The sequence below is a fragment of the Epinephelus moara genome, chromosome 20 (assembly GCF_006386435.1).
Source record: "Epinephelus moara isolate mb chromosome 20, YSFRI_EMoa_1.0, whole genome shotgun sequence".
In the NCBI taxonomy this organism is placed as follows: Eukaryota; Metazoa; Chordata; class Actinopteri; order Perciformes; family Serranidae; genus Epinephelus; species Epinephelus moara.
This window is the reverse complement of record NC_065525.1, coordinates 11,953,516-11,972,786: the sequence shown is the minus strand read 5'-3', so window position 1 is coordinate 11,972,786 and position 19,271 is coordinate 11,953,516. Positions and strand designations below refer to the sequence as shown.

The following is a 19,271-nucleotide window of genomic DNA, read 5'->3' as shown; positions in this document are numbered from 1 at the left end:
AAAATAATAACAATATTAAATTCCTTGGAGATTTTTACTATAGGTTGATCTTTTTTTAAATCTAAAGTTACAATTAGAATTTTTAATATATGAGGTTCTGCTTTAAAATCTGCTGCAAGCTTGAGAAATTTGGGATCCATCAAGTCGGGACTAGCCGATTTGCTGGGATCCGGATGCTTTAGAGCTCTATGAACGTCAATCACATCAAGTCATTAAGGTTGCTAGCAGTTTTAGAAAGGTAAAAATCAGATTTGGCTCTTTTGGTGAGAGAGGTAAAATGACTTCGGAGCTCTTTAAAAATCAACCACTCAGCCTGGGATTCGGATTTTCTTGCTTTAGCCCAGGCAACATCCCTTTTCTTTTGTATTGGACAACTTTCACTCTAAATTTGTGGAAAGGAGCATGTTTTTCTACGATTTTAATAAAAGCATCATGAAAACAATTCCAAGCCAATTCTACATCATTAATGAGAGAAATTTTGTTCCAGTCAAAGGTCCACGGATGAAGAAAAGCTTACTCACAGAAGTGCTTAAAATCTCTTTTAATAACAATCTGAGGTCTCGATTTAGGGAGCTTGGCTTGTCTGACAGCAGCAGTGTCACAGTGGTCACTAATATCATTTGCAAAGATACCTATATCTGAATATTTATGAGGAGCAGTTGACTAGAAGAGAGGATTTCTCTGGGCATTTGAGATTTGGACGGGTTGAACTATTAATTAGCTGTGTAAATTTAAATGAGTCACAGGTAGATTTAAAGCTGTTAGAAACGGGAGGCGGCCAGTCACAGTTAAAATCTCCAGTCAGGAGAATCTCATTAAAATCAAAGGATGATAGTTGCTCACACACTGATAACACAGCCCCACTGCTTGCTGACAGAGGTCTATAACAACCTACTATAGTGATAAAATGACCTTTAAGAAGTTCACATTTCAAAGCAAGAAATTCAAATTGCCTGCTGAGCGATACTGATGATAGCATGATGGTAGCATGAAATTTGTTTATATGGTAACGCCACCACCCTTTCTGGGACGGTAACAACGGAAAACATTATAACCCTTAATTGCAATGTCTTTGTCTGTAATAGATTTGCTTAGCCAAATCTCTGACAAGGCACAAATGTCAGTGTCAGTGGATTTTGCCCAGACTTTCACTTGATCCAGTTTAGGAAGCAGACTTCTGACATTAAGGTGAATAATACCAAGCCCAGTTTGAGCTTAAAATCACAACACTTGGTTTGTTTGTATGGTGTTTGCACATTAGAATTCACATACAAGCAGCTGAGCAACACAATGCACATTCCTGCTGCCAGTTTCATATTATTCCTTTGCCTGGTGGTGGGAACATGCAAGAAAATGTTGTAATGCAAATACAGGGAGAAAGAATGAGACTTCTAGCTAGTAAACATGGGTTTAAGCAATGCGTGATTTAAGGAATGCATTCAACACATTGGTCAGTCTTCAAGGACACCCACAATGCATAGTGGTGAGCAACACTGAACATAACTTTTATTTGTTTACAATATAACTCCATAGGGCACCTTTAACAGCTGAAGAGCCAGATATTTCCCTCAGGTGCTGGTGGAAAACAAATATATGTGTATGTTTAATTCGGAATGTTCGTGATTATGTCCGTGATATTGCTCCTAATGTCCCATTATTTCACATCATGACCCATTATGCCATGTAAACCAGAGAATTGGAATGATTGTGAACCACAGGGAGACTGTAATCCAGGGAGAAGCAGAGAGATTCAACGAACAGAGCAGAACAGAGCTGAAATGGTAGCTGGAGCCACCTTAGCACCCCATGTTTCTGCAGTCCATCCCTCGACATGAGGTAGATGATTGGTTAAGTTTAATTTCCACAGGAGAAAAGCATCTCCGTAGTGTTCTGTGGCACATTGTGGTTGGATCAGTCACAACACAGAACCAACACAAGAGTTAAAAGCCGTTACTTTGTTTTAAAATCCTACATATTGGCTCTAACAGTTAAGCAATGCTTTGTTCTAAAATTACTCCAGTTCCAAAGCTGTATAGTTGCTATGAAGATCAAACTACATTTTTTAAATAGCCAAAGGCATTTGTATCTGTTGAACACATAAAAACTGAGAAAACAAGAAAGAGGATCATTAAAAGCTCTGGTCTATTTCTGTATGCCTGTTTTCATGCTCATGTTAAGGTGCTCAACATCACAACTGGTGCTGGAACTTATTTAGGCCCTTAAGTTGTTACAGTCGACAGGCAGGCACTCCCACGTAGAGATGAAAAAAAAAACAAACCAGGCAGCTCTGTCTCTGATCGGTTCATACGAGTTCCTGTGAGAAGCTGCCCTGCCAAGTTACGTTTAACAGACGACAACACAGTCTGCCTGTTGGACACAAGCACACCCCTGTCTCTCTAAGGCAGCCTTTCAAAATTTTAGTGATTCGGATGCTATTGTGGGGAATTGGAATTATTCTGAAGTCTCTCTGTGTCTCATCAAAGCTATGTAGCTCACCAAAAGACTGCTTAGCTTGTGTAGTGGCTTTCATTCCTCCGTCCTCAAATATTTAAACCACAATGAGAACAAAGTGAGTTAGAGTGCTGTTTCTTTATAAGAATTTAACCTGGCACTCTATTCATTTATTCATTGCCTGCTCAGCCACAGCGGCTACTGCTGCTGCTAATGCTAACTACCCAGTTCTCTTTTGTTTGTTTGTCCCAAGTAAATGACTGCTGCTGCTCCTCTCGAGAATTCTTAAAGGTGCAGTGTGTAAGAGTTGGGGGAATATATTAGCAGGAATGAAATATAATATTCATAATTCATTGATGTATAATCACCTGAAACCAAGAATTGTTGTGTTTTCGTTACCTTGGAAAGAGCCGTTTATATCTACATATGGAGCGGGTCATCTTCCACAGGGTCTTTCTACAGTAGTCCAAAACAGACAAACCAAACACTGGCTCTAAACAGGACTATTTGCATTGGGACCGGAGCTTCAGGTGGTTGCAGTCTGCAACCTTACCACTAGATGCCACTAAATCCTACACACTACACTTAAGTAATGCCTTTGTGTTGGTGGTTCTGGCCTCCCCATTGTGGTCACGATCACTTGCCAAAGAGAAAAAAAACAATTAAGACCATTCACGTTTAAGTTTTTTTTTTTAACTCAAAACGAATCTTGACTCAGTTTCCATAGTAACATCTGAGGATTTGACTAATACCTAGAACTATCATTATCATACAGGTTCTTATGCCGTGTAAATATTTTTCTAAACTCCAGTCAATAGATTGAACCTTACATACAGGTTAGCCATGGGAGACATTTCTTGTCTGCTCATCTCTTGGCTCAGCTATGGACTAAAAAGATAATGTTTCGCTGGCAAGATTTAAAGTCAGTAACACTGCACTGACAAACAGTAATTCAGCAAATGAAGTTTTCAGCACTCATAAATAAGAATGTCATACTCCAGAGACGAACCCCCAGTCAGCTGCTGCAGCATCCTGAATCCAGCCAAAGCAAACCTCATTACCAGGTGAGCTGACTTGACTCCCGAACCGACTCCCCCCAAGTTGCTGCTGTTACACACGTTGGACCCAGCACTGCTGCTGGCTATCAGCCTGCTGTGACACCCAGGGATTTGCGCTAGCCAAACTTTCTATGGCACCGATCAGAAGTCTGTCTTGAGCTGGTGCCTGCTCTCCTCCCGGGGAATCAGTTCACAGTGGTGGGAAGCAAGACAAAGGGATGGTGCTGTGGCTAACGTTAGCTACTGTAGCTAATTCTTGCCTTGTTTTTGGTCTGATAAACAAAGGAAGAGAGAGTGAGGCAAGAAGGGGCTAAACAAATTAGCTGCATGTGGCTCTACAATGACATAAGATTCAATAAATAAACGTATGGGAAACATTGGGTTACTCTATGAAGCATTCGCCTTTGGTCGTCTGATGGAAGGGGCTTAGGACAGCGAGGAAAGAAGTGCAGGTGGAGGGTGTATTTTCAAATTCTGCTGTTTTTTTGTTTTTGTTTTTTCCAGATTTCTGCCTACCCCAGCATTAAGTTGCCATGATTTAATCTTTATTGTTTTCTTGGTTGTTGAAATGAAATAGCCAAACAACTATGAAAATGACTCGTGTTGATGGAAGTGTATTTACATGACCATGATCCAATGAAAAACTGAAATGTTTTATTTTATTTCATGCTGAGAAATACTTTGGCAGGACTGATTTTAGAAAATAATTTGTTGGTGTTTGGTCTGACTCTGATAAAAGCTCCAGACTGATGGATGGTTAGAAAAGGTGCAAAGGTCCCCTCAGACTCATCATTGTAAAAAACCAAATTAACTTTTTCCCTCACATCTTTCTCTCTGCTATCTCACATCCTGCTGTCAAATGCCAAGGCCTTCAAAGAATCACTTGTTTGTTCACAGAGCGCCTCGACTCCTACCCTCTTTTGAATACTGCCTCACTGTTTGCTTTAACCCTTTCTCCTCTCTCCATTCCCCACATCTTCCTGTTTTTCCTCTTCCTCTGACCTGTTCTAAATGTTTTCCCTTTGCTATCCTTGACAGGTAAATACTGGATGAACAGATAAAATGAAGAAAATCTGCAAATAAACAAGCAAATGCAGAAAAAAAATCACAAGAAAATATAGACTGGCTACAGTGCTGCACTGTTTGTGTCAGTGAGTATGCAGATTCCACAGAGTTGTGCCCTCAGATGTGTTTTAATGATTTTATTTATAGGTGGTGATATGAAGCAATCACACATGCACACAGAGAAAGCTATAGGTAAGCTGACACTGTTTACCTTCTCTGTCTATGCTGAGGTGAAATTTCCATGGACGTGCCATCGAAGCAGTGATCTTTACATCTCAATAACTGGTCACTGATGGGAAATAGACTCCTCACTCTGCTTCAGTAATTAGGGAAGTGCCATGGTTCAGGGTGTTCTTCCTTTATCTTGAATTTTAGAATATCTAGTAATGATGGAGTGGATTGGTTTCAGTAGTATTTCTGGCTTTCTTGCTTAAAACTACATTTTGATATTAATAATGGATTAAATGATATGTGTAAGGTTCCACGAAGATGAGTACTGGAAGAGACTAATACAGTCTTACCCAAATGTAGAGTTTTTGGCTCCAGCAACAGACACAGGCACAAAGACACAAACAAACAAAAAACACATACAGCTAATGCCACAGATACACAAATTACACCTCTGTTTTGAAGATGCATTTAAGGTCAGATATTGTAAAACTAAAAAGTCAGATTTCCATGTCCTTTTTTTTTTAATATGAAGTAGGTAGGCTATAGATGCTATATGAAAGTATCAAAACACTCAATCCACAGAGAAATGCACACAGTACATATTCAGAAACTGTGCCTTTAAATGAACCATCAGGACTTAAATTTATAATGTCACAACTACACTATATAAGGGGAGAAAGCACCAGTACAGAGTCGTTGCAGCTGCTTGACATCAGACAGAATTGTCACCTTGTTATACTTGGCTTCCATTTTCAGTCCAACATTTTGTCTGCTCTAAAGCTGAAAACACAGATGCGCTGCTGTGGCGCTGCACGTCATGTTAGGCACGTGAAGTGCCACCTCTAGCACACACTGGACACATTGCACTGCAGCTCATTAACAGACAACCACACAAAGTTATAATTACTTTTGTTGAAAGATCTGTAGCTCTTCCACCTCTGCGTTAGCTTAAGATCGTGTATGGACAGCCCCTAATTAAACTTGATTTCTCACCTGAAGAGCCAGTCTCCAGAGCTATAACTTGCCAGGCAACATGTTTTTTGGCCATTGTCATTATAATGACGAGGTCGTCATAGTGGGTGGTTTAGCTCGGAATATATCTCGACATCAACAACGAGTCGCTCCTCACCCAGTTTTTTTTTTTTTACACACGAGACAGCAACAGCTACGGAGTTCTGTTTATGCATCCATGGTGAGTTGAGCTGCCATAGGAGCAGAGAAAAAGAGCTGCTACGGGAGGTGGTATGTATAAGCAGAGTGCAAGTTGGGGAGAAAATGGAGTGACGTGAGGCTGGAAATAGGACAGTGGCTTAAAGTGCCACAGGACGGTGCGTCCAGAAGTGCTGACATGCATCTAGCCACCAGGGTTGTACATTGAAAATACTAGGGGTGTATTTTTTGACATGCAGCGATCACTGCCGGTGTGTTTTGGCCTTAACTGAATTCCATGGGGGAGGGCGATCTGTGTTCTTCTTCTCCCTCTCTGCATTGTTTCCCTCCTTTTGGATTATTTTATCTTTGTATTCTTTTTTTTTGTCATTCTTTTTATCCAGAAAAGCACTATATATAAAGCCAATGTATTATTATTATTATTATTATTATTATTATTATTATTATTTAATTTTCCTTAATCAGTTATTAGATACCCACATATTGGCTTGAATCTAACTTCATTTTAAGTCCACAGTGGGACCACACCATTACCACATCGGCATACTCCTGCGGTGCACTGAGTAGGCAGAGCTTGCACACCATATCTCAGCTAGCGTAGCAGGCAGATTCACCAAATTCGCCACTAAATGTCCGCAGCGAAAGCTGCGTTAACACACCAAGACCACATGGCCAATGCAAACAAGTCAAGGGAGACTGATAAGACTGAACTGATGAATGTCATTAAGGTTAATAAAAAATCATATTGTGAACATCACTGTCAATGCTGGCAATTATTTTGAAACAAGGAACTACCATGGCTTTAACCCCGCAGGCCAACATTGCTGTTTGTTCAGCCGACAGTTACGTGGTTGCTGCCGCTGGCTGACAGATTGCACTCCATGTAAACAGCTTTTCCGACCCTTGCTGTTATGTGTTTATTGGTACACCGGCATACTGAAATGGAGCAGACCCAGATGTGTCTTCATGCCAGCATACAAAGTACGATGTTGGGTAATATTGTAAAGGCATGTCAACTTAGAACAGCCTTGATAACAGTGTCAAGCTATCTTATCTTGCCCGCAGTTGTTGTTGTTGTTATTACTCTTCATTGGCATTAGTCCCGTCCATGGTGCTGATTGGTAAATCGTTAGTCCCCTGTGGCACTCATTGGTTGTTTTTTTAATTTTAAACAGGAATCCACTATTTCATGTTCTGTTGCCAGACCAGAATTAGTCAAATCGAACTCAGTGGAGTGGATAAATTCAAAGGTCTGGACCCAGGCAACCTTTACAGTCATTCCTTGGCTGCAATGCTGCTGCGGAGACGCCCAGAGTGCAGATGTGGAAGACCTGGAAACACTGACCAATCCAAGCAGTCTGGACTTTTTTGGGAGGAAGGCTTAAAGAGGCCAGCACTAAAATGAAGAGACAGAGGGTTAAAGCAGGTATAGTCAAGCAGACAGTATGAGAAAATAATGTTGTTGGGTTTTTTTTACATTAAAGCCTGTGAAGATGCAGTAGACACCCGCAATACAAGTATGAACCAGAAAATGAGCATAACATGGGACCTTTAAGTACAATGTGAATTCCATCGCCTCAGTTACAGTTCAATTACAGTTCACCACCACCTCAGTGATCGTTGGCAGTTTAATGGTGGGAGGCTTTTTGTTCAAAGCACAGCCTTCAGTGTAAGTTCTGAAAGCCAGAAACCTTCAGCATACATAAAGTAACTATGAAGTCAGTGACATTGAAAAAAAGAAAACAATTATTAAAACCAAGCAGATATATAAAGATTACCATTTTAAGCCACAGGATAGTGAAAATCACAGCGATTAGCCCTTTAACCTCAGTTAGGAGTTTATATGTGGATGCTGCTTTCTGAGAAGCATTTAAGAACAGAGCAACCGGTGTGGAGGCTGAACAGATGCCCTCTGTTCCTCTGAGGCAGCTGGGCTGGCTCTGAGCCTGGCTGAATCCTCCCAAATAATGCTAAATCAAACACACACCAGGATGACACACACACACACAGACGCACTGGTGAGTCCACGTGCATGCTTAAATGCAAATACCGTCAGTCACACACATTTGGAAATGAACAAATAAATATGTACATGTGTACAGAGATGCAAACTAACACTGGGGCAGAGGCGCCCACACACACTCCCACACACACACACACACACACACACACACACACACACACACACACACACACACACACACACACACACACACACACACACACACACACACANACACACACACACACACACACACACACACACAAATGAAACTGCTAAACAGAACATGGTTTTAAACCAACAGCGCTGCATCATCATGCACAGCACTTGCTTTTTGATGATCTTCTGATATTTTGGACCTGCTGACCACTAAAGCTGACAGCATTGCATCATCTGGCTCATGAGCAGATATTATCTTGAGAGATCGCTTCAGCGGAGGAGCGGTTATATAGCACATAACGCCTTGCACAACCAGCATTGTCAGTATCTGTGTGTGAATGCTGACTTCATGCTGAGGTAATCAGTATTGAAAAATCTCCCCATGACCCCTGTCTGTTTGCAAAAACTCAAAGGTTGAGTGACATCCCACGGGAGCAGTTTAAAAAGCGGCTGCACTCTTGTTGCCTCTTTACAGTGACATGTCAGCATCAACAACATTTGTACACAAAGCTAGGTAATAGCATATCCTGTTTTTCAATCTGTCTTGAAAATAAGTGTTTTTCCAGATTGTGAAAAATGAAATAATTCAGTTTAATTCATCACAGAGGCCTTCTCCTTGGCAAACTATAGAAAATTACTCGCTATTATTTGTAAAGCTTTTGTAAATCAAATGCTGTAAACACACGGTAAAGCTGAAGGCGACTCAGGTGAGCATTTTAACATTTCAGTCGACTCAGAACTTCAGACTGAAATTGTAGAAGTTTAAGTCCCCCATCCCCAGTGGAAATACACCTATGGATCACGCTGAGTGATGCTTGATGCTGCTGGTTTGTTGGTGTGGGGATTGCTGGTATCAAGCATTTGAGCATTTTATGAGATTTTCACCCCTGTCAAAAAAAAACAAACCCATTTGCTGAACTGAACTGATTCTTAAAAAGAAAAGAAAGAAAAAAAAATGCTGTTCATCTTCATCTGGTTGTTATGGTTACCTGGAATTGAACAGAGCCCACCTCTGATCCTTGCCTGACCTTAAAGAGTCTAAGATGAGTATTACATCAGCGAATTTAGCTGGCAGTCTTCGTTAGACTCTGGAGAACCGCTCTGTGTACTTTTTCTGATCCAACAGTGGTGTTTGACCTCTCGGTATTACATCAATTGCGTGAGCTAGAAAATGCCCCGACAGCTGTGATGAGGTAAGTCGTGTAAAACAAATCACTTCAAGGATTTGTATCAAACCAGAGTTGTCTACACAGAAAATCCTGCAGATAATATTCTTACGTTTTTCTTTCTCCTCACCCTTGTGGCTGTATTTCTTCTTTCCATTGCGTATATGCTAGTTTATACTGAATCTGAACAGACAGATTGTTTTTAAAGTGACAACAATCAATATTTTTCTGTAAAGAATGTCTGAAATGACTGAAAACATAGCTTGATGGTGAGTTTGAGCTCATTGTTTTGCTCTTCATTCTGCAAAGTTTACTGTTTTGGTTCAGTCTCACAGTGTTCTTTTTGGTCAAAGAAAAAGCTCTAAAACCTCACTGTGCAAGTTCATCGTTTTGCTTTTATGGCCCACAAACATAAATGTTTAGGTTCAGTCTCAAAGCTCTCGTTTACTTTGTTTCAAGCAGCAACCCACTGATGCTCAGTTCCAGACAGCAGACAAAGTAAGAAAGTAGCTGGTAAACATGGAGGAGCATTCAGCAGCTAAAGAGACAGATACTTCTCTTGGAGTTGGTAGAGACCAAAAACAGAGCTAAAAGAAAAATACTCATTGCCAGCTGTGACAATGTTGCAAGTGCTGGTATTGTTTTTCACTGTGAGTCTCTGTTTGTGTGTGTGTCCTGGTGGCACTTAATATATCTGTCTTCCTGTCTGTGGACAGATTATTGTCACCACAATAATGTCACAATTGTGCAATATGCAGTAATAAAACTCTACAGGTGTGTAGTTGAAATAAAAAATGAAGGTCGACATCAAAAGTGGGAGTGGTCCATAAAGGCGCCAAAGGTAGGTGAGTAGGAAGTCACTGATTGTTGTATCATGGCTGGAGGGATCCCATTACATTCTTCAGTACTGAACTTACATTCATTAGGTGTTGATGATGATTTCTAATATTGCTTTACATGATAGGTCCGTGAACTTTTACAAGTAGGCTATATAATAAACAACTGATGATCAAGTGGGCCGGCCAAATAGGGATGAAATAAGAACTAAATAAGTGCCTGTTTATACAGTTCCATATATTTCTGAAAACAGGTATTTATCTTTGCATTTGCACCTATCATTTACACGTAACCAGCGTTTTTCTCGACGAAAACAGAGGTTTTCAAAAACATCTTCCAAAGTGAAAGTTTTTAAAAATATCCGTTTCTGTGGAGACATGTTAACAGGATAGACGGAGATTTTGGAAAACGATGATGTTGCAACCCAGTTCATGCATGCCCATTAGGCGCCCGGTAACCACAACAACAATGGCAGATATATGCCGGGTTGTTTATGTTTTGTCAGCACTTTTGGGACTACTTACGAGCTTACAAATGAACTTAGCACTGCTGCATCAGCATCACCGCTACATCGGCGAACAAAGCTGTGGCCAATATTAGGAAGTGCATAGCAGCTAACTATGCTACATAAGGTTAAAATGTAGTTAATCATTGTTTTTATCACTAGCGCCAAGAGGAAAACAAATCACTGTGCATGTGCAGAATGTTCTTCTAGAGGAAAACAAATCACTGTGCATGTGCAGAATGTTCTTCTATGGTGTTTGACATATGGCGTGTCGCCACCTACTGGCCTGGCATGCTAATTGCAGCAAAAAGCTGCCGTTTTTGCGTTTTCTTGTGAGCAGGAATATCGTTTTCACAACTGATCGTGTAAACCTGGATTTTTTTTTAAACGGGATAAATAAAAGTCTGTTTTTATTTGTATTGGACCATGTAAACAAGGCCTAAATTGAAGTTGTCGCAGACACACATTCTGCTCCCCTTCTCTCTCTCGTCTGCTCCTGATAAATTTCCATTCACCTGCACCCTGCCAGCCTTCTCATCAGCACTCCCTGCATATAAGCAGCTGGCCGCTACTTTCCTGCTACTCATCCCACGTTGACTCTGCTGCTTTGCTGGACTGCTCTTCTGATTTTGGACCCCTCCCCTTCTCATCCACACCATCAGTAAGCCCCTCTTTGATATCACTGCCTGTTGTCAGAACAAACTGTTCAGATCCGAGGACTCACGTCCTTGCTCTCGTTCCCACTTCCGAGTTTGGCCCGGTCCATTTCCTGGACCCTGAACCCAGAGCCTGTGTGGGCTCTGAGCCCCAAGAATGAACTGTCAGCTCATGAGCCTGTTACCTTGTGTATAAATAAAAGTCATTGCTAACTGTCACTGAGTTCTGCATTTGGGTTCAATCACAGACATTACAGAAGTTGCTGTTAGTTTGAACAAATGTATCAATAGTGAAAATATGAGGCAAGGCAAGTATTGCCTATAGTGTCCTATAGCACCTTTCAACAACAAGGCTATCCAAAGTGCTTTACATAAAGCACTGATGATTGCTTCATCGCTTTTCTAAAGCTTTAGAGTTCAAAGAACAGTGTGGTGACAGTAAAGAAATGGAACAATTGGTTTATATTATAGAGGAAATAAATATGAAAATGCATGTATACTATATCACTGCAGTTTTTGAGAGAGTAAAGCTTATGCTTTGACGCCTGTGGCATTTTCACTCTGCGGACCCATTTCTTCCCTGCATTGTATGCTCTACTATCTATATTTCATTCAATCAAACAAAGAGTAGTATTGGTGCAATGGTTGATTTTTTTCCTCTATGTTTTGGCCTCTCGTCCACACGCAAACAGAATTTTAGGTCACTTAGATGAAGATTGCTGAAGACGCCTTCTAAGCTGCAGATTTTTCAAAAATCTGGCATCATTGTATCTGCAAGTGTTAGGTTTTGGTTTCTGGCTGGACCCCAAAGCAGAGGTGGACGCAGGTTTATGGAAACAAGAATTTATTGACAAAGGAAGAAAAAACAAAATTTGCAGGCAGTGGAGGCAGGGTGCTAACTGGCTGGGAGGTTGTGCACCAGTGAAGAAAGATGGATCTCTGGAGATGACACAAAAGTGACACAGAATTATCTGGCAGAGTTGTGGAGTGAAGACCAGGAATATGTAGGCAGGTTGATGAGCTGAGTGGAAACAGGTGGGCCTCATCAGCTGAGCCAGCCACGCCCCCTGCCACACACAAGCCTGGCAGGAACAGAAACAGAAAGGGAAGGGAGATCACACAAAAATCCACCCAAAAACCAAAACCAAAACAGAATCATCACATGTAACCACACGTTACAGGGACTATTTGGCCAACTATGATATAATTTCCTCAATTCGCAAATTTGCACATGTTCAGTGTTGCTTTGTATGTGTAATGAACCTGCAGCAGTGTGGACTACTGGTTTGTTAATAATACTTTTTCTAATACTTTTTAATCGAATGACAACTTTACACTTAAATTTACTACTTTTGTCATTTGCTTGAACATTGTCCGTTCAGAAGTGTTTTAAAACAGTTCACACACGAGGCTAACCTTAAAAGTCGCTGCCACATTTTGTTTGCAAAATGCTCTCACATTCACATAACATAGAAAACATGTAAGAAAAGCAAATATTTCCATCAAACAACATAACTTGTCGTCAAATTGATATATCCGTCCGATCAATTGTTACACAATGGACAACAAAATACAAAATACAGCTATCAATATGAATCGGTTTAACCTTAATTTGCGCTATATGCCTGTGCCATTTGTTGATACTTTGCCTATAGTATAAGTAGGCTATATTACAGCACAAACTGTACTCCTCTCTCCAATGATGATTTTATGAGAGAACAAACCCTGCTGCAGTCTGCACCTGCACTTTTTACACTATTTTGAGATGCCCAGATGAAATACTGTTAAAAAAAACAGTTTTCTTCATTCGTTTTATTTCTTTCGTGCAGGTTTTTCCATGCCCATCGACTGTTGTTGACATTTGAGGCCTACAGTAAGCACCTAAAGTAAGACCTGTGTTGCACTACAATAAGCATTCATTATAGTACACACAGAACAGATTTTGTGCTGCATTCTTTATTCACAAACACACCAATAAAGAATGCCACCCAAACTCATAAATTTAAATACTCGTCTCGTTTTCGTACTTTTCAAACTGAGAAATGCTGAATAATGGTCTCTTCCTCTCTTTACATGCATTTTCCCTCTTTGATCCATGCTTACAAATAGCAACACAGAGGTGGAAGCTTTTATAGGTGGATGCGGACTGACTTCTCATTAGAGTTGTACAAAGACGTTTCACACAGGTGCATCGGAGATTCATAATTATGCAAGTAATTTCTATGAGCTGTAAATAGATGTTTTCATTTTGTTTCACACAGTTAATCCAACAGACTTTTGGGTCTTTTTTATGAGATCTGTGTTGACAGTCTTGAAAAAAGGTGTGAAAAAAGTGTGAAACCAATGAAAACGTGTTAAGACAATTGTAAGAGAGGATCTCTGCTATGCTGAGAAGGTGATGATGAAGATCAAATGGATTCCAGTTTCATTAAGCGTGTCTTAGCGATAGAGAAAAACTGTAGTATTGCTGCACCACTTCACGGACGAACGGTCTACCTCAGCATCTGTGGTTTACAGTCCGCCGAAACAACAGTTTTGCGTCATCAGGCCCGGTCAAACTAGTGGATGGTGGGACAATGTCGAGAGTGGGATTGTTGTTGATGTCCAGAGCATCACTTGTTTTGTTTTTTTTAAATATGCTCCCTTGTCTGTATATCAAATCAGTGGTGATGAGATCTCCAGTAGGTGGTCTGAAAAGGTAACATTAAATCTGTACAGTTTTTGTGACAAGGGGAGACTCCATATAAATACGTATATAAATAACTGTGTTAGTCTGACTCAAAAAGTCCAGGGCCATTTTCATTCCCAGTCCGTCCCTGGCAGTAGGACCCTCTTTCACAGTTACTTGACATCAGTTTGATAATCAGCCTTATGCAGCTCAAACTCTGCCAATTAATATAACAAAAGCTTCACAGTCAAGTTATTTTTATGTTGCTTGTAGCTGTTGATACACTGAAAGGTCCTCGCCTAATTCTTCACAAACACTCACAGAAAGAGACGCAGAGACTGAGGCAGCAAGGCCTTTATTAGCTCCATCACCAGGGCTTTAACGTGACATTTATCTGTCGTTCATTACCTCCATCAGTAAAGGTCAGACTCGTGCATGTGGGCCCTTTCAGGTGTTTGGGCCCCTTACCCCACCTGCTATACCCAGGAGCACACAGGGACATTACTTCATTACTCATGGTGAGAGGAATCGCATCTTTGACTTTACTTATTGGACAAAGGAGAAAAGGAGGGACACGGGGAATTCATGACATTTGCAGTGAAGAGGTAAAGCACACAGAAATCTCCACTGGCTTCTCCTTAGAAGGCTTCTCTTTGAGGTGGGAAGGCTGCTGCTTGGATAGCAGGGAGATGGTGGTGGAGGGTGGAGGGGGGGGTGGGTGGTTGATGGAGGCAGAGCTTCCTGTCTGTCTCTCTGCATCCCAGTGCGCTGAGAGATAATTGAGCGCAGTGAAAGCCGAGCATTCATTCAAGGACCTTGACTGGCGCTGCTGAAGCCTCGAGGCTCAGGAGTGATTCAGCAGCGAGCAGGAGATAGACGGGGAAAGTAAGACCGAAAGAAAGGAGAGAATAGAAGAACAGGAAAAAAGAGGAGGAGGAGGAGAGCGTGAGTTGCGCGCTCCATTGGCGCCTTATTTCACTGCTGAACAACAAAACTATGCGAAAGAGGATTTTCAACCGATGAAAACTTCTCTTCTCTTTGCCAAAACCTCAAGCATTTACTCCAAATCCACCAAAACTTTGGACTTCATCGGATATTGCGGATGCGTCGAGCGCACCGGAGCTATCCAGGGGTGTAGCCGTGCTGATTCTGGTGCGTCTTTGCGCTGGTAGAGGCTGCGAGTGTGTGTGAGCGTGTGTGTGTGTGTGTGAGAGAGAGGTGGTGGAGGATCAGCCGGAGTGGCCGACCAGTCAGAAGGATGCTGGAGGGCAATGCCTGCAGAAAGAGAGGATGAGATTTGTCGAAAGGCGCTGGAACTGCTCTCCGACCTGTGCTCCAAGGGAGAGGTGCAGGACGACCACTGCCTGGATTTCATTTACTACTTCAGGGACCTGGCCAGACCGCGTTACACGGACTCAGGTCAGACTCCACAATCTTCTCTCTGAGAGTTTAAAGTAGGTTGGATTTTTATTACAGGAACCTGCAGCTGTCCTAAAATAATCTGAGTTGGATGGTGAAACTGATGATCTCATCGCGAGCTGTAGGGACTGATTAGAGTGACTTTTTGTTTTTATAAGAGCATTTAGCACTTTAATCTCAAACACACACCGCTTCTCTTAAACTTTACAAAGTAGGATTAAAGAGAAATTTATTGAAATGTGAAATTTTATCCTTATTCTGTCCTGATAATGTATCCCCTTGCAATGAAAATGGACACATTAATTTGCAGATTTGAGGGAGCCTTACATTAACAGGTGTGTGCATAAACTAAAAGAGGTTTTTCTTTGTCCACTGGTCTGAAAAGAAGAGAAAAATCTTCTCTTCTGCAAAGAAAAAGCAGCATAACACACACACCACACTGTTTCACAGTATTCTCTGTTCACTAAAGGTGAGAAGAGTGTGATCTGTGAACTTGTTGCTTGCATCCATTTGCACCAGCAGAATCTACAAAGCATTTCATATATACAGCACATGTGTGTGTTTTTTTGCAAATACACCACAGCGTCCTCCATCCTTCCCTGAGCAGACTGAAGTGTGTAAGTGTTGGTTTCTCTTTTACTGTGGCTGGCTGGAGAGAGAGAGAAAGAGCCCCACCCAATATTCCCCATAGCTCCCAGCACTTTGCAGACATGGGTCTAGGAAAATAATGAAGACCAGTGATCTAATCCAGTAGAGTCCCTGCGTGGAGAAGTTGGCTGGGATTTCTTCAATATTGGCATTAGAAATCTAATCAGCCAGGAGGAGACCAGTCTGAAAAACATTCTGGTGAACTTTGAAACTTTAAAAAGGCTCAGTTTGTACTATGACATTATATTTATATTGCACATTACACTGCAACAATCCTTAGAAAAACTGATGGAATATTACAGGGATATCTCTCAGGGACCGTCCCTAAATACCAGAAATGTGAGTTATTTTCTTTATGAAAGATTTGTCAAAAACCAGTCATCTCTACTGTACTGTGATAAATCTTCAGTACAGAGTGTTTGCACGTGTGTGTGTGTGTGGTTTGGGAGTGCATATACATATCAGAGCATATAGGCTACTTGATTATATTTCCTATGCATATATGGTCTACAGTGTATATACAGTGTGAGCTTCTTTGTTCCTTTATTACTCTCCCCTTTCTGTGAATGTGTGTGTGTGTGTGTGTGTGTGTGCATGATTGTGAGTGAGTGTTTACATGTATGTTGGCTTTTGTCAATAGCAGCTGTGGCTGGGCCGCTGCCTTTAAACATGTTACAATCCATCATTAAACATGTATGATGAAGAGGAAGTTCAAGCTACCAGAGTGGTTCCCCTGAGGAGCTATGACCCACTTTCTCTTGTATTAGACTGCTCTAAATGCACACATACACAAGCAGGCACACACATCCACACACCCACACCCACACCCACACACACACACACACACACACACACACACACACACAGTGTGATCCACAACAAACAACTATCTCTAAGTGGAGAAACTGGAGCCTGGCTACTGGTCTCTGGTACTGGAAGTTTTTGGAGTTTCACTTTTTTGCAACAGTTTTAAATAGGCTCCATCTAAACAAGTGGTTTCATGCTCAAAGACAGACCCACAGGAGGAATCAGCTCCTCTACTTGCACCATAACAGACACGTAATGGGCCCACATGAGACCATGATGCGTACTTTTTTGCATACCACAAATGTACAAAGTAGTTCTTGGTCATTGAAGGTGAAAATTACCACCAATCCATCCTGAATTAAATGTACAGTAGCAATCTTCCAAGCATGCAGTACGTGCTACAGTAGGCTATTGCCAATAAATATGTGATTGAGTTTCTTATTTTAATGATCAGATGCAAAACAGAGAGGTTTGCCCAAGTTCAACAGCAATATTGGCATACTGTTGCTGTCTATCAACCGAAAAATCTGCCTTGAAAACTTAATATAAAGACTTTGTCATGCTTTCAGTTTGGTTTCACATTCTATTGAACGGAGTTACACTTGTTTACAGGAGGGATGCCGGTGAGGGATCACTCCAGTAGAGGGAACTCTAGTTGCAAGTGGTTGTTGTGTGACACTCGTTTAAAACACGTAATAATCATGACAGTTACAGGGTCAGGCAGTTCTAATGCACTCTTTGTACGTTAACCTATGAAAAATAATGCACCAGAGTTTGAATATAACCCATGTAATTTGGAAGGCTGCGATCACGTGACCAATGTGCTGACGAGGGCAAAGAAGCAAGAATATAATGTATAAAGACGAAAAGTCCTTGTAATGAGGCAGGCTGGTAGATGGATCAAACAAACACATGACTTTCCCCCAGGAGACCTGTGTTCATTTCCTGTGTGAAACCAAGTGAACTCAAAGCCCAGTTCAGACCAAAGATTCGCGATGAGACAAAACCGTTTTAGAACATTGCAAAGGAAAGTTGCAGTGGTGTGAACTGGCTGCCTGAGCTCGACTCAAACTGGCTGATGGTGTCACCTGCAACTCCGCTGATCAAAGCACCGGCAGCTGATTTTAGAACGTAAGTTACGTTGCTTGTTGCTACATCCAATCAGCTTGTAGTGAAGTCAAGTCAAAATGACCGCAGATGGCCTGTTTGCCTGCTGTGGCAGGTGCTCCGACCCCGCTGAGCCCTCTGTTTACGTACTCACGTGTCGGTTGCTACTGCTGCTCGCTGTCTGTCCTTATGCCCCCTCACACACATTCTCATTGACTAATTAATTTATGCTGCCTACTTATATTGTTGTGGTGTATTTATTATGAATACAGTCCATCTGATGCTCGTTTTATGTTTTTTGCCGTTCATCACTACTACAAATGCAACTATAGCATCTCCCTATCACTACCTTCATTCTTATTTTAAGTAGCTACAAATTATATTCAGCCACAAAATAAGCCTGAAGAGCTGGAAATCAGAACAGAAGTACAGAGAGTTGCTGCATAGAGATGATACATTGTCTCATCTAGTTGCATTGGTGTGAACCGGCACATTAAGTACATAACGTGATGACACTCATCCATGTTTCTTGAACCTTACCTTTAGCTTTACTTTCCGAAACCTAAGTGATATAACTTTGCATTGCCATTCATGGGCTCTTTATTTGTAAGATTTAATACAAACCATTGTATTTGAATTTTTGTAAGATATCTATCTTCTTGAGAATATGTTGGCAGGGTGGTGTCTCTTCATCACTGATAAATTTATCAAGAATCTTTAGCAAATGCATTAAGAAGCAATTCTGAATTAAACATATGTAACTAGATTTTATCTGGAGAAAACATATCACTGAAGATTTGCAACAAGCATCAAGTAGCTATGGCTCAGTACACTTTAACCAAACAGACAGAGAGGCATAAAACATAAATAACAATGAAAAATACATCAAAATACACATGTGAATTCACAGTCAACTTGATATGACAGCTCATGTTGCAAAGTTGCATGCTGAACTCCCCTATCAAGTCTATGTGCTCATACAGACCTTAAAACACTTAACAAAACTTAACTCTAAATGCTACATATTAACTTTACTTAAGCAATATCACACAAGAGGGAGTGATGTTGTACTGTGCCTGCAGCCTCGTACCTACGACCGAATCACAGCCGTGACGATATCACAGTACAACATCACGACCTGGAGTGTGATATTGCTTTTATACAACAGTTCAACAACAGTTAAAATAGCGATGCTGAGTAAGAAAATGTTGAAGAAAGGTGACAAAATAGATTATTTAAGTATTTTATTTTCCTCCGCCAACAAAAACAGTCCGTCCCCCCCCCCGCGCACATTCAACGCTCACTTTAGCCATGGCAACACAGCAAACACAGCAGGCAAGCCTATACGCTACTTCGTATTCACAAACCTGGATGTTGGCACA

General features: G+C 41.1%; 1 protein-coding gene across 1 annotated transcript in view; it reads left to right on the top strand.

Annotated features, from left to right (window-relative positions):
* Nucleotides 1-14,687: 14,687 nt before the first annotated feature.
* Nucleotides 14,688-19,271, top strand: part of LOC126407328 (synaptotagmin-9-like) — a 69,864-nt gene continuing 65,280 nt past the window's right edge. Inside the window, exon 1 of the mRNA XM_050072116.1 lies at nt 14,688-15,327. Coding sequence (XP_049928073.1) covers nt 15,180-15,327 — 148 coding nt within the window. The 5' untranslated portion in view covers nt 14,688-15,179. The remainder of the gene's footprint in view (nt 15,328-19,271) is intronic.